This window comes from Pseudorasbora parva, chromosome 9 (assembly GCF_024679245.1).
Source record: "Pseudorasbora parva isolate DD20220531a chromosome 9, ASM2467924v1, whole genome shotgun sequence".
In the NCBI taxonomy this organism is placed as follows: domain Eukaryota; kingdom Metazoa; phylum Chordata; class Actinopteri; order Cypriniformes; family Gobionidae; genus Pseudorasbora; species Pseudorasbora parva.
Genome location: NC_090180.1, coordinates 49,352,469 through 49,370,400, shown reverse-complemented (window position 1 = coordinate 49,370,400; position 17,932 = coordinate 49,352,469). Strand labels below are relative to the sequence as shown.

At 46.0% G+C, this 17,932-nt stretch overlaps 1 protein-coding gene across 8 annotated transcripts in view; it reads right to left on the bottom strand.

The window, feature by feature from the left end:
* Positions 1–14: 14 nt before the first annotated feature.
* wu:fj49a02 (myomegalin) overlaps positions 15–17,932 on the bottom strand; it is a 100,547-nt gene continuing 82,629 nt past the window's right edge. For 7 of the 8 annotated variants that reach the window (XM_067452938.1, XM_067452930.1, XM_067452934.1 and 4 more), the window contains 4 exons: positions 17,784–17,922; positions 15,670–15,716; positions 2,229–2,283; positions 15–1,456 (listed from right to left, as the gene is read on the bottom strand). In XM_067452938.1, coding sequence (XP_067309039.1) covers positions 1,347–1,456; positions 2,229–2,283; positions 15,670–15,716; positions 17,784–17,922 — 351 coding nt within the window. In that variant the 3' untranslated portion in view covers positions 15–1,346. The remainder of the gene's footprint in view (positions 1,457–2,228; positions 2,284–15,669; positions 15,717–17,783; positions 17,923–17,932) is intronic. The other variant, XM_067452936.1, reaches the window with a different exon arrangement.

Here is a 17,932-nt window from a genome sequence, read left to right as displayed (position 1 = left end):
AAAATGAAAATGAATGCATTTCTATAGTTTATTCATGTTTAAATTCCAAAAGCAGCTTTAATAGTTCCTGGCACATATTCAGCAGCTTCAGACGCAGAGTTTGATTGGCTCTTGCGTCGGCAATCCTTTGTTACATCGCACATCACATCAGTAACTACGGCAACACATGAGCCCTCAAGCACTTAATGCACGATACACACACTGCTTATTTTTCTAGTGTCTTTTCCGCTCTGGCTTTGGTAGTTAATCCAAAATGTTGAAAGAATCGCATCAATACTTTTCATTTGTGGTTCTGAATAAACCCAAAATACCGATGCGCTCACAAGGCCATTTAAGATTGATATTGCATTTCTCATGGCTGTCTCAAGGCAAAGCAACATTCACTTACAAGCTTATATGATCATCCTAAGCAAGAGATTTGAGGCAAGGCAACTCTGCAATACTTTAGGCAACTTCTACAGTTTATAAACTGGTGTAATGTACACAATAAATGCATCTATATGATGTCTCACATCATCAAAGGGCTATTGCACAGCTACCCATCTTTTGAAGATCTATAGCAAATGTTGACTATATTTACCCACACTGCAAAATTAAAACAACATGAAGGGTTAGATTATATACAGCTCTGAAAGAAATTATACAGCACAAATCTAAGATTGTAATTGGCTGCGTGATCGTGACATCATCAGCTCTGGTCCCACCAATCCTCTGCCAAAGTTTGCAGTCTAGTTCAGAAATCATTGATCGTATTTGCCCAGATCAATGTCAACTTATTTTTCTCAATTCCAGGAAGTCTCAACTTTCCATCTGTCCTCTTAACTCACGTGTGAACGAAGTGTGTGTGTCTGTGGTGTTAAGCTCATACCTTACTCACAGACGTCGACGGGAAACGAACCATGCAAACTTTGGCATGTTTGGTGAGCTGTTTTACTTTAATTGACCAGGTCCTTCATGCAAATACTAAACACACGTCAGTGGCACTGCAGAAAGATGACAATCATAATAATACTAACAGTGGCACAATATACGAGTGAAACATGCTTCAGGCAACGTGCGTCTCACGCGTTATTGCTGAATATCCCTGAGATGCTCCAGGGAACTCAGTGGCAGTCTGTCTATATCTCACAGTAAAGAGTGTCCTCTGCCTCGTGGATGAAGATAATAACACTGAATCTATAGGCATCTGGATTATAGCAGCCCACGGTTAAAGGAGGCGGGTAAAGGTAAAGATAAAGTAAGGGTTAGGGTAAAGTTAAGGTAAAGGTTAGGGTAAAGTAAAGGTAAAGGTTAGGATAAAGTAAAGGTAAAGTAAGGGTAAGGCGGGCGAGTTAGTGTTGGCTGGTTTAACGGGAGGCGGTGAGCTGAAGAAACTGGGGCTGCTGCAGACCGGCGGTTTCCATGGCGATCTCAGGGCACGCAGGGTTCACGCGAATCCGAGCACGAGAGGCTTTACCTGGACAACAGAGAGAAAGATCCTAAACCACTGAAGACTCAGTCGAGATGATTATCAGAGTAACACCAGTGTCACACACACACACACACACACACAACTCACACACACACACAACACACACACACTCACACACAACCCACACACTCACTCACACACACACACACAACCCACACACTCACAGGCATTTTGAACATACCCACAGTTTGTAAATAATAGTTTTGGATGAATGGATATTTGTGACCCTGGACCACAGAAGCGGTCATTGAGGGTCAGTTTTTATGTACTGAATATTTGGCTGAACTATTTGAGAATCTGGAATCTGAGGGTGCAAAAAAAATATAAATATTGAGAAAAACTCCTTTAAATTTGTCAAAATTAAGTTGTTAGCAATTCATATTTCTACTAATAATACATCTATGATATATTTACGGAAGGAAATGTACAAAATATCTTTAGTCTATATCTATATTTATATATTTTAATATTTTAGTTAACATGTTCTTAAATGGTTATTTTTTAATAAATCCATCATGTAAATCAGTTTTTATTACAGTCAATCAACATATAATTTAAAAGTTATTATAAAACCGCCTTATGTTCAATTTAAATCTTTGTATAAAAAAAGCATTCATGATAAAATATAATTTCAGGGCATCACTAGTGTTTTATAAATGCAGTGTGAGTGAGATATGATTGTGTGTGACTGGAATAATCACAAATAACTCAAACACATGATCCAACCCATAATGCAACACGACAGATGGCACGTTACCATGGCAAGGGGAGGAAGAGGAGGAGCTTAGACAGGAAATCCTGAGCTCATTCTTCTGGAAACACTCGGAGAGAATGAGAGGAAAGACAGAAGGAGGTGAAGATCCAAGATGAGGGACAAACACAAGACTAACAGCTCTGAACACAACCGAACCCAACACTCTGAACACAACCGAACCCAACACTCTGAACACAACCAAACCCAACACTCTGAACACAACCAAACCCAACACTCTGAACACAACCAAACCCAACACTCTGAACACAACCGAACCCAACACTCTGAACACAACCGTACCCAACACTCTGAACACAACCAAACCCAACACTCTGAACACAACCAAACCCAACACTCTGAACACAACCAAACCCAACACTCTGAACACAACCGAACCCAACACTCTGAACACAGCCAAACCCAACACTCTGAACACAACCAAACCCAACACTCTGAACACAACCAAACCCAACACTCTGAACACAACCAAACCCAACACTCTGAACACAACCGAACCCAACACTCTGAACACAGCCAAACCCAACACTCTGAACACAACCGAACCCAACACTCTGAACACAACCAAACCCAACACTCTGAACACAACCGTACCCAACACTCTGAACACAACCGTACCCAACACTCTGAACACAACCGAACCCAACACTCTGAACACAACCGAACCCAACACTCTGAACACAACCAAACCCAACACTCTGAACACAACCGTACCCAACACTCTGAACACAACCAAACCCAACACTCTGAACACAACCAAACCCAACACTCTGAACACAACCAAACCCAACACTCTGAACACAACCAAACCCAACACTCTGAACACAACCGAACCCAACACTCTGAACACAACCGAACCCAACACTCTGAACACAACCAAACCCAACACTCTGAACACAACCAAACCCAACACTCTGAACACAACCGTACCCAACATTCTGAACACAACCAAACCCAACACTCTGAACACAACCAAACCCAACACTCTGAACACAACCGAACCCAACACTCTGAACACAACCAAACCCAACACTCTGAACACAACCGAACCCAACACTCTGAACACAACCGAACCCAACACTCTGAACACAACCGTACCCAACACTCTGAACACAACCGTACCCAACACTCTGAACACAACCAAACCCAACACTCTGAACACAACCGAACCCAACACTCTGAACACAACCGAACCCAACACTCTGAACACAACCAAACCCAACACTCTGAACACAACCGAACCCAACACTCTGAACACAACCAAACCCAACACTCTGAACACAACCGAACCCAACACTCTGAACACAACCAAACCCAACACTCTGAACACAACCGTACCCAACACTGAACACAACCGTACCCAACATTCTGAACACAACCGTACCCAACATTCTGAACACAACCGAACCCAACACTCTGAACACAACCGAACCCAACACTCTGAACACAACCGTACCCAACATTCTGAACACAACCGAACTCAACACTCTGAACACAACCGAACCCAACACTCTGAACACAACCAAACCCAACACTCTGAACACAACCAAACCCAAAACTCTGAACACAACCAAACCCAACACTCTGAACACAACCAAACCCAACACTCTGAACACAACCGTACCCAACACTCTGAACACAACCGTACCCAACACTGAACACAACCGTACCCAACATTCTGAACACAACCGAACTCAACACTCTGAACACAACCGTACCCAACACTCTGAACACAACCAAACCCAACACTCTGAACACAACCAAACCCAACACTCTGAACACAACCAAACCCAACACTCTGAACACAACCAAACCCAACACTCTGAACACAACCAAACCCAACACTCTGAACACAACCGTACCCAACACTCTGAACACAACCGTACCCAACACTCTGAACACAACCGAACCCAACACTCTGAACACAACCAAACCCAACACTCTGAACACAACCAAACCCAACACTCTGAACACAACCAAACCCAACACTCTGAACACAACCAAACCCAAAACTCTGAACACAACCAAACCCAACACTCTGAACACAACCAAACCCAACACTCTGAACACAACCAAACCCAACACTCTGAACACAACCAAACACAACACTCTGAACACAACCGTACCCAACACTGAACACAACCGTACCCAACACTCTGAACACAACCGTACCCAACACTCTGAACACAACCAAACCCAACACTCTGAACACAACCAAACCCAACACTCTGAACACAACCAAACCCAACACTCTGAACACAACCGTACCCAACACTCTGAACACAACCGAACCCAACACTCTGAACACAACAGTACCCAACACTCTGAACACAACAGTACCCAACACTGAACACAACCCAACCCAACACTCTGAACACAACCGAACCCAACACTCTGAACACAACCAAACCCAACACTCTGAACACAACCGTACCCAACACTCTGAACACAACCGAACCCAACACTCTGAACACAACCGAACCCAACACTCTGAACACAACCGTACCCAACACTCTGAACACAACCAAACCCAACACTCTGAACACAACCGAACCCAACACTCTGAACACAACCGAACCCAACACTCTGAACACAACCAAACCCAACACACTGAACACAACCGTACCCAACATTCTGAACACAACCGAACCCAACACTCTGAACACAACCAAACCCAACACTCTGAACACAACCGAACCCAACACTCTGAACACAACCGAACCCAACACTCTGAACACAACCAAACCCAACACTCTGAACACAACCAAACCCAACACTCTGAACACAACCGTACCCAACACTCTGAACACAACCGAACCCAACACTCTGAACACAACCAAACCCAACACTCTAAACACAACCGTACCCAACACTCTGAACACAACCGTACCCAACACTCTGAACACAACCGAACCCAACACTCTGAACACAACCGAACCCAACACTCTGAACACAACCAAACCCAACACTCTGAACACAACCGTACCCAACACTCTGAACACAACCGAACCCAACACTCTGAACACAACCAAACCCAACACTCTGAACACAACCAAACCCAACACTCTGAACACAACCAAACCCAACACTCTGAACACAACCAAACCCAACACTCTGAACACAACCGAACCCAACACTCTGAACACAACCGAACCCAACACTCTGAACACAACCAAACCCAACACTCTGAACACAACCAAACCCAACACTCTGAACACAACCGTACCCAACATTCTGAACACAACCAAACCCAACACTCTGAACACAACCAAACCCAACACTCTGAACACAACCGAACCCAACACTCTGAACACAACCAAACCCAACACTCTGAACACAACCGAACCCAACACTCTGAACACAACCGTACCCAACACTCTGAACACAACCGTACCCAACACTCTGAACACAACCAAACCCAACACTCTGAACACAACCGAACCCAACACTCTGAACACAACCGAACCCAACACTCTGAACACAACCAAACCCAACACTCTGAACACAACCGAACCCAACACTCTGAACACAACCGAACCCAACACTCTGAACACAACCAAACCCAACACTCTGAACACAACCAAACCCAACACTCTGAACACAACCGTACCCAACACTGAACACAACCGTACCCAACATTCTGAACACAACCGTACCCAACATTCTGAACACAACCGAACCCAACACTCTGAACACAACCGAACCCAACACTCTGAACACAACCGTACCCAACATTCTGAACACAACCGAACTCAACACTCTGAACACAACCGAACCCAACACTCTGAACACAACCAAACCCAACACTCTGAACACAACCAAACCCAACACTCTGAACACAACCAAACCCAACACTCTGAACACAACCAAACCCAACACTCTGAACACAACCAAACCCAACACTCTGAACACAACCGTACCCAACACTGAACACAACCGTACCCAACATTCTGAACACAACCGAACTCAACACTCTGAACACAACCGAACCCAACACTCTGAACACAACCAAACCCAACACTCTGAACACAACCAAACCCAACACTCTGAACACAACCAAACCCAACACTCTGAACACAACCAAACCCAACACTCTGAACACAACCAAACCCAACACTCTGAACACAACCGTACCCAACACTCTGAACACAACCGTACCCAACACTCTGAACACAACCGAACCCAACACTCTGAACACAACCAAACCCAACACTCTGAACACAACCAAACCCAACACTCTGAACACAACCAAACCCAACACTCTGAACACAACCAAACCCAAAACTCTGAACACAACCAAACCCAACACTCTGAACACAACCAAACCCAACACTCTGAACACAACCAAACCCAACACTCTGAACACAACCAAACACAACACTCTAAACACAACCGTACCCAACACTGAACACAACCGTACCCAACACTCTGAACACAACCGTACCCAACACTCTGAACACAACCAAACCCAACACTCTGAACACAACCAAACCCAACACTCTGAACACAACCAAACCCAACACTCTGAACACAACCGTACCCAACACTCTGAACACAACCGAACCCAACACTCTGAACACAACAGTACCCAACACTCTGAACACAACAGTACCCAACACTGAACACAACCGTACCCAACATTCTGAACACAACCGAACCCAACACTCTGAACACAACCGAACCCAACACTCTGAACACAACCAAACCCAACACTCTGAACACAACCAAACCCAACACTCTGAACACAACCAAACCCAACACTCTGAACACAACCAAACCCAACACTCTGAACACAACCAAACCCAACACTCTGAACACAACCGTACCCAACACTGAACACAACCGTACCCAACATTCTGAACACAACCGAACTCAACACTCTGAACACAACCGAACCCAACACTCTGAACACAACCGAACTCAACACTCTGAACACAACCAAACCCAACACTCTGAACACAACCGAACCCAACACTCTGAACACAACCAAACCCAACACTCTGAACACAACCGTACCCAACATTCTGAACACAACCGTACCCAACATTCTGAACACAACCGAACCCAACACTCTGAACACAACCGAACCCAACACTCTGAACACAACCAAACCCAACACTCTGAACACAACCAAATCCAACACTCTGAACACAACCAAACCCAACACTCTGAACACAACCAAACCCAACACTCTGAACACAACCAAACCCAACACTCTGAACACAACCAAACCCAACACTCTGAACACAACCGTACCCAACACTGAACACAACCGTACCCAACACTCTGAACACAACCGTACCCAACACTCTGAACACAACCAAACCCAACACTCTGAACACAACCAAACACAACACTCTGAACACAACCGTACCCAACACTCTGAACACAACCAAACCCAACACTCTGAACACAACACTCTGAACACAACCGTACCCAACACTCTGAACACAACCAAACCCAACACTCTGAACACAACCAAACCCAACACTCTGAACACAACCGAACCCAACACTCTGAACACAACCAAACCCAACACTCTGAACACAACCAAACCCAACACTCTGAACACAACCAAACCCAACACTCTGAACACAACCGAACCCAACACTCTGAACACAACCAAACACAACACTCTGAACACAACCAAACCCAACACTCTGAACACAACCGAACCCAACACTCTAAACACAACCAAACCCAACACTCTGAACACAACCGAACCCAACACTCTGAACACAACCGAACCCAACACTCTGAACACAACCGTACCCAACACTCTGAACACAACCGTACCCAACACTCTGAACACAACCAAACCCAACACTCTGAACACAACCAAACCCAACACTCTGAACACAACCAAACCCAACACTCTGAACACAACCCAACCCAACACTCTGAACACAACCCAACCCAACACTCTGAACACAACACAACCCAACACTCTGAACACAACACAACCCAACACTCTGAACACAACCAAACCCAACACTCTGAACACAACCAAACCCAACACTCTGAACACAACCAAACCCAACACTCTGAACACAACCAAACCCAACACTCTGAACACAACCAAACCCAACACTCTGAACACAACCAAACCCAACACTCTGAACACAACCGAACCCAACACTCTGAACACAACCGAACCCAACACTCTGAACACAACCGTACCCAACACTCTGAACACAACCAAACCCAACACTCTGAACACAACCAAACCCAACACTCTGAACACAACCAAACCCAACACTCTGAACACAACCAAACACAACACTCTGAACACAACCAAACCCAACACTCTGAACACAACCGTACCCAACACTCTGAACACAACCGTACCCAACACTCTGAACACAACCGTACCCAACACTCTGAACACAACCGTACCCAACACTCTGAACACAACCGTACCCAACACTCTGAACACAACCGTACCCAACACTCTGAACACAACCGTACCCAACACTCTGAACACAACCGTACCCAACACTCTGAACACAACCAAACCCAACACTCTGAACACAACCAAACCCAACACTCTGAACACAACCGTACCCAACACTCTGAACACAACCGTACCCAACACTCTGAACACAACCGTACCCAACACTCTGAACACAACCAAACCCAACACTCTGAACACAACCAAACCCAACACTCTGAACACAACCGAACCCAACACTCTGAACACAACCGAACCCAACACTCTGAACACAACCGTACCCAACACTCTGAACACAACCAAACCCAACACTCTGAACACAACCGAACCCAACACTCTGAACACAACCGTACCCAACACTCTGAACACAACCGTACCCAACACTCTGAACACAACCGAACCCAACACTCTGAACACAACCAAACACAACACTCTGAACACAACCGTACCCAACACTCTGAACACAACCAAACCCAACACTCTGAACACAACCGAACCCAACACTCTGAACACAACCAAACCCAACACTCTGAACACAACCAAACACAACACTCTGAACACAACCGTACCCAACACTGAACACAACCGTACCCAACACTCTGAACACAACCGTACCCAACACTCTGAACACAACCAAACCCAACACTCTGAACACAACCAAACCCAACACTCTGAACACAACCGTACCCAACACTGAACACAACCGTACCCAACATTCTGAACACAACCGAACTCAACACTCTGAACACAACCGAACTCAACACTCTGAACACAACCGAACTCAACACTCTGAACACAACCAAACCCAACACTCTGAACACAACCGAACCCAACACTCTGAACACAACCAAACCCAACACTCTGAACACAACCGTACCCAACACTGAACACAACCGTACCCAACATTCTGAACACAACCGAACTCAACACTCTGAACACAACCGAACCCAACACTCTGAACACAACCAAACCCAACACTCTGAACACAACCAAACCCAACACTCTGAACACAACCGTACCCAACACTCTGAACACAACCGAACCCAACACTCTGAACACAACCGTACCCAACACTCTGAACACAACCGTACCCAACACTCTGAACACAACCGAACCCAACACTCTGAACACAACCGAACCCAACACTCTGAACACAACCAAACACAACACTCTGAACACAACCGTACCCAACACTCTGAACACAACCGAACCCAACACTCTGAACACAACCGAACCCAACACTCTGAACACAACCGAACCCAACACTCTGAACACAACCAAACCCAACACTCTGAACACAACCAAACACAACACTCTGAACACAACCGTACCCAACACTGAACACAACCAAACCCAACACTCTGAACACAACCAAACCCAACACTCTGAACACAACCAAACCCAACACTCTGAACACAACCGTACCCAACACTGAACACAACCGTACCCAACATTCTGAACACAACCGAACTCAACACTCTGAACACAACCGAACTCAACACTCTGAACACAACCGAACTCAACACTCTGAACACAACCAAACCCAACACTCTGAACACAACCGAACCCAACACTCTGAACACAACCAAACCCAACACTCTGAACACAACCGTACCCAACACTGAACACAACCGTACCCAACATTCTGAACACAACCGAACTCAACACTCTGAACACAACCGAACCCAACACTCTGAACACAACCAAACCCAACACTCTGAACACAACCAAACCCAACACTCTGAACACAACCAAACCCAACACTCTGAACACAACCGTACCCAACACTCTGAACACAACCGTACCCAACACTCTGAACACAACCGTACCCAACACTCTGAACACAACCGAACCCAACACTCTGAACACAACCGAACCCAACACTCTGAACACAACCGAACCCAACACTCTGAACACAACCAAACCCAACACTCTGAACACAACCAAACCCAACACTCTGAACACAACCAAACCCAACACTCTGAACACAACCGAACCCAACACTCTGAACACAACCAAACCCAACACTCTGAACACAACCAAACCCAACACTCTGAACACAACCAAACCCAACACTCTGAACACAACCGTACCCAACACTGAACACAACCGTACCCAACACTCTGAACACAACCGTACCCAACACTCTGAACACAACCAAACCCAACACTCTGAACACAACCAAACACAACACTCTGAACACAACCGTACCCAACACTCTGAACACAACCAAACCCAACACTCTGAACACAACACTCTGAACACAACCGTACCCAACACTCTGAACACAACCAAACCCAACACTCTGAACACAACCGAACCCAACACTCTGAACACAACCAAACCCAACACTCTGAACACAACCAAACACAACACTCTGAACACAACCGTACCCAACACTCTGAACACAACCAAACCCAACACTCTGAACACAACACTCTGAACACAACCGTACCCAACACTCTGAACACAACCAAACCCAACACTCTGAACACAACCGAACCCAACACTCTGAACACAACCAAACCCAACACTCTGAACACAACCAAACCCAACACTCTGAACACAACCAAACCCAACACTCTGAACACAACCAAACCCAACACTCTGAACACAACCAAACCCAACACTCTGAACACAACCAAACCCAACACTCTGAACACAACCGTACCCAACACTCTGAACACAACCGTACCCAACACTCTGAACACAACCGTACCCAACACTCTGAACACAACCGTACCCAACACTCTGAACACAACCGTACCCAACACTCTGAACACAACCAAACCCAACACTCTGAACACAACCAAACCCAACACTCTGAACACAACCAAACCCAACACTTTGAACACAACCAAACCCAACACTCTGAACACAACCGTACCCAACACTCTGAACACAACCGTACCCAACACTCTGAACACAACCAAACCCAACACTCTGAACACAACCAAACCCAACACTCTGAACACAACCGAACCCAACACTCTGAACACAACCAAACCCAACACTCTGAACACAACCAAACCCAACACTCTGAACACAACCAAACCCAACACTCTGAACACAACCGAACCCAACACTCTGAACACAACCGTACCCAACACTCTGAACACAACCGTACCCAACACTCTGAACACAACCGAACCCAACACTCTGAACACAACCAAACCCAACACTCTGAACACAACCAAACACAACACTCTGAACACAACCGTACCCAACACTCTGAACACAACCAAACCCAACACTCTGAACACAACCGAACCCAACACTCTGAACACAACCAAACCCAACACTCTGAACACAACCAAACCCAACACTCTGAACACAACCAAACACAACACTCTGAACACAACCGTACCCAACACTGAACACAACCGTACCCAACACTCTGAACACAACCAAACACAACACTCTGAACACAACCGTACCCAACACTCTGAACACAACCGTACCCAACACTCTGAACACAACCGTACCCAACACTCTGAACACAACCGTACCCAACACTCTGAACACAACCGTACCCAACACTGAACACAACCGTACCCAACACTCTGAACACAACCAAACCCAACACTCTGAACACAACCAAACCCAACACTCTGAACACAACCGTACCCAACACTCTGAACACAACCGAACCCAACACTCTGAACACAACCAAACCCAACACTCTGAACACAACAGTACCCAACACTGAACACAACCGTACCCAACATTCTGAACACAACCGAACTCAACACTCTGAACACAACCGAACCCAACACTCTGAACACAACCGAACCCAACACTCTGAACACAACCAAACCCAACACTCTGAACACAACCAAACCCAACACTCTGAACACAACCAAACCCAACACTCTGAACACAACCAAACCCAACACTCTGAACACAACCGTACCCAACACTGAACACAACCGTACCCAACATTCTGAACACAACCGAACTCAACACTCTGAACACAACCGAACCCAACACTCTGAACACAACCGGACTCAACACTCTGAACACAACCAAACCCAACACTCTGAACACAACCGAACCCAACACTCTGAACACAACCAAACCCAACACTCTGAACACAACCGTACCCAACACTGAACACAACCGTACCCAACATTCTGAACACAACCGAACTCAACACTCTGAACACAACCGAACCCAACACTCTGAACACAACCAAACCCAACACTCTGAACACAACCAAACCCAACACTCTGAACACAACCAAACCCAACACTCTGAACACAACCAAACCCAACACTCTGAACACAACCAAACCCAACACTCTGAACACAACCAAACCCAACACTCTGAACACAACCGTACCCAACACTCTGAACACAACCGTACCCAACACTCTGAACACAACCGTACCCAACACTCTGAACACAACCGAACCCAACACTCTGAACACAACCGAACCCAACACTCTGAACACAACCAAACCCAACACTCTGAACACAACCAAACCCAACACTCTGAACACAACCAAACCCAACACTCTGAACACAACCAAACCCAACACTCTGAACACAACCGAACCCAACACTCTGAACACAACCAAACCCAACACTCTGAACACAACCAAACCCAACACTCTGAACACAACCAAACCCAACACTCTGAACACAACCGTACCCAACACTGAACACAACCGTACCCAACACTCTGAACACAACCGTACCCAACACTCTGAACACAACCAAACCCAACACTCTGAACACAACCAAACACAACACTCTGAACACAACCGTACCCAACACTCTGAACACAACCAAACCCAACACTCTGAACACAACACTCTGAACACAACCGTACCCAACACTCTGAACACAACCAAACCCAACACTCTGAACACAACCGAACCCAACACTCTGAACACAACCAAACCCAACACTCTGAACACAACCAAACCCAACACTCTGAACACAACCGAACCCAACACTCTGAACACAACCGAACCCAACACTCTGAACACAACCAAACACAACACTCTGAACACAACCAAACACTCTGAACACAACCGAACCCAACACTCTGAACACAACCGAACCCAACACTCTAAACACAACCAAACCCAACACTCTGAACACAACCAAACCCAACACTCTGAACACAACCAAACCCAACACTCTGAACACAACCAAACCCAACACTCTGAACACAACCAAACCCAACACTCTGAACACAACCAAACCCAACACTCTGAACACAACCAAACCCAACACTCTGAACACAACCAAACCCAACACTCTGAACACAACCAAACCCAACACTCTGAACACAACCAAACCCAACACTCTGAACACAACCGAACCCAACACTCTGAACACAACCGAACCCAAAACTCTGAACACAACCGTACCCAACACTCTGAACACAACCAAACCCAACACTCTGAACACAACCAAACCCAACACTCTGAACACAACCAAACCCAACACTCTGAACACAACCAAACCCAACACTCTGAACACAACCAAACCCAACACTCTGAACACAACCAAACCCAACACTCTGAACACAACCGTACCCAACACTCTGAACACAACCGTACCCAACACTCTGAACACAACCGTACCCAACACTCTGAACACAACCGTACCCAACACTCTGAACACAACCGTACCCAACACTCTGAACACAACCAAACCCAACACTCTGAACACAACCAAACCCAACACTCTGAACACAACCAAACCCAACACTCTGAACACAACCGTACCCAACACTCTGAACACAACCGTACCCAACACTCTGAACACAACCAAACCCAACACTCTGAACACAACCAAACCCAACACTCTGAACACAACCAAACCCAACACTCTGAACACAACCAAACCCAACACTCTGAACACAACCGAACCCAACACTCTGAACACAACCAAACCCAACACTCTGAACACAACCGAACCCAACACTCTGAACACAACCAAACCCAACACTCTGAACACAACCGTACCCAACACTCTGAACACAACCAAACACAACACTCTGAACACAACCGTACCCAACACTCTGAGCACAACCAAACCCAACACTCTGAACACAACCAAACCCAACATTCTGAACACAACCGAACCCAACACTCTGAACACAACCGTACCCAACACTCTGAACACAACCGTACCCAACACTCTGAACACAACCAAACCCAACACTCTGAACACAACCAAACCCAACACTCTGAACACAACCGAACCCAACACTCTGAACACAACCGAACCCAACACTCTGAACACAACCGAACCCAACACTCTGAACACAACCGAACCCAACACTCTGAACACAACCGTACCCAACACTCTGAACACAACCGTACCCAACACTCTGAACACAACCGAACCCAACACTCTGAACACAACCGAACCCAACACTCTGAACACAACAAACCCAACACTCTGAACACAACCCAACCCAACACTCTGAACACAACCCAACCCAACACTCTGAACACAACCCAACCCAACACTCTGAACACAACCAAACCCAACACTCTGAACACAACCAAACCCAACACTCTGAACACAACCCAACCCAACACTCTGAACACAACCGAACTCAACACTCTGAACACAACCGTACCCAACACTCTGAACACAACCGTACCCAACACTCTGAACACAACCGTACCCAACACTCTGAACCCAACCAAACCCAACACTCTGAACCCAACCAAACCCAACACTCTAAACACAACCAAACCCAACACTCTGAACACAACCAAACCCAACAACTCTGAACACAACCAAACCCAACACTCTGAACCCAACCAAACCCAACACTCTGAACCCAACCAAACCCAACACTCTGAACACAACCAAACCCAACACTCTGAACACAACCAAACCCAACACTCTGAACACAACCAAACCCAACACTCTGAACACAACCAAACCCAACACTCTGAACACAACCAAACCCAACACTCTGAACCCAACCAAACCCAACACTCACCTCTAGATTCGCTCTGGCTTTCTTCAGCACATCTCGAGTACGGGACACTGAAACACAGACGAGTTCGTTAAAGCTCTGATGACACCATCACACTCAAACATCCCCAAATGTCCAACCACGAAAGTTGATCCAGCCCGAGCTTCTGATTGGATGTCGGATTAGAGCACTAGAAATAAAGGCTTGTTCATGCTGAGAGTAACGGTGCTCCTGACAGGTTTAAGACACGTTATGGTGTCAGATAAGGCTATACAATGCAATACAAGCAACTTTAATCTCGATTTCGGATTCTAGTGATTATGAAAACAGGACAATGGAGGTAAAATAATTGTGCCGCATTCTGTTTTGCAAATATTTTCTCATTTTGTTGTTTGTCATAAATCCATTTTCCTTTCCTTCACAGCATTGTGCTTTTGTTCCTCACAATGAGGGAATGTGATCGTTGTAAAATGCTTGAGACATGCTTGATAATAAGAATAATCATAGAACTCGCGCTGTTTTCTCTGCAGAAAAGGAAAGTATCCTTTTGGACGTTATGGTCAAATACACACCGAAATATGTCAAAGCAAACAATTTGGCGAGCATTTAGTCGTTTCAGTTTTTTAAACATCAAGATAAAATCATTCACTCTTTTAGACTAAACTTTACTAGATATTTGTATATTTAATTCATTCAGTAAAGACCATTGCAACGCTTTATTTTACATTACTTTATAATTATATTACTTGCCTGAATACTGTTTGACTGAAAAATGTAAGCAATGTTTATTTCACCTGTATCTTTACTCTATTGTTTAAATAACAAGAATTTACATCATTATTTCTAGAAAAATAAACTTGCATCAAGTAATTTAATTTCATAATGACAATATACATCAATCAGGCATAACATTATGACCAGTGAAGTGAATAACACTGATAATCTCGTTATCACCAGTTAGTGGGTGGGGTATATTAGGCAGCAAGTGAACATTTTGTCCTCAAAGTTGATGTGTTAGAAGCAAGAAAAATGGGCAAGCGTAAGGATTTGAGTGAGTTTGACAAGGGCCAAATTGTGATGGCTAGACGACGATGGGTCAAATCATCTCCAAAACTGCAGCTCTTGTGGGCTGTTCCCGGTCTGCAGTGGTCAGTATCTATCAAAAGTGCTCCAAGGAAGGACCAGTGGAGAACCGGCCACAGGGTCATGGGCGGCCAAGGCTCATTGATGCACGTGGGGAGCGAAGGCTGGCCCGTGTGGTCCGATCAAACAGACGAGCTACTGGAGCTCAAACTGCTCCAGAAGTTAATGCTGGTTCTGATAGAAAGCTGTCAGAATACACAGAGCAGCTCAGTTTGAGGCGTATGGACCAGTCAGGGTGACCTCTGACCCCTGACCCTGCCGAAAGCGCCAACAGTGGCACGTGAGCATCAGAACTGGACTACGGAGCAATGGAAGAAGGTGGCCTGGTCTGAGGAATCACGTGTTCTTTTACATCACGTGGATGGCCGGGTGTGTGTGTGTGGCTTACCTGGGGAACACATGGCCCCAGGATGCACTATGGGAAGAAGGCGCTCGCGGCGGAGGCAGTGTGATGCTTTGGCCAATGTTCTGCTGGGAAACCTTGGGTCCTCCATCCATGTGGATGTAACTTTTGCCACGCTCCACCTACTAAAGCATTGCTGAGACCATGTTCAGCCTTTCATGGAAACGGTATTCTGGTGGCTGTGGCTCTTCCAGCAGGATAATGCTCCTGACACAAAGCACAAATGCTCCAGGAACGGTTTGAGGAGCACAACAACCAGTTTGAGGCATTGACTCGGCCTCCAAATTCCCCAGATCTCAATCCAATCGAGCATCTGTGAGATGTGCTGAACAAACAAGTCCGATCCATGGAGGCCGCACCTCGCAACTTACAGGACTTAATGGATCTGCTGCTAACATCTTGGTGCCAGATACCACAGCACACCTTCAGGGGTCTAGTGGAGTCCATCAGAGATGGGTCAGGGCAAAAGGGGGACCAATACAATATTAGGAATGTGCTCATAATGTAATGCCTGATTGGTATATATCATGATATAAGGATTTTGGTCTTAGAGTTTCTGCAACTGTAGCTCTGATCAATCTGTTGGACTCACGCTGGTTGACGATGAAGGTCTCCATGCTTTCTTTGGTTCGGCTGGTGCAGCGCAAACGCTGGATGGTTCCCTGCAGAACTTCCTCCTGCTCGGTGATCCGCAAACGCAGCAGCTGGATCTCCTCACGCATGGACTGCTCCTGAGAGGAA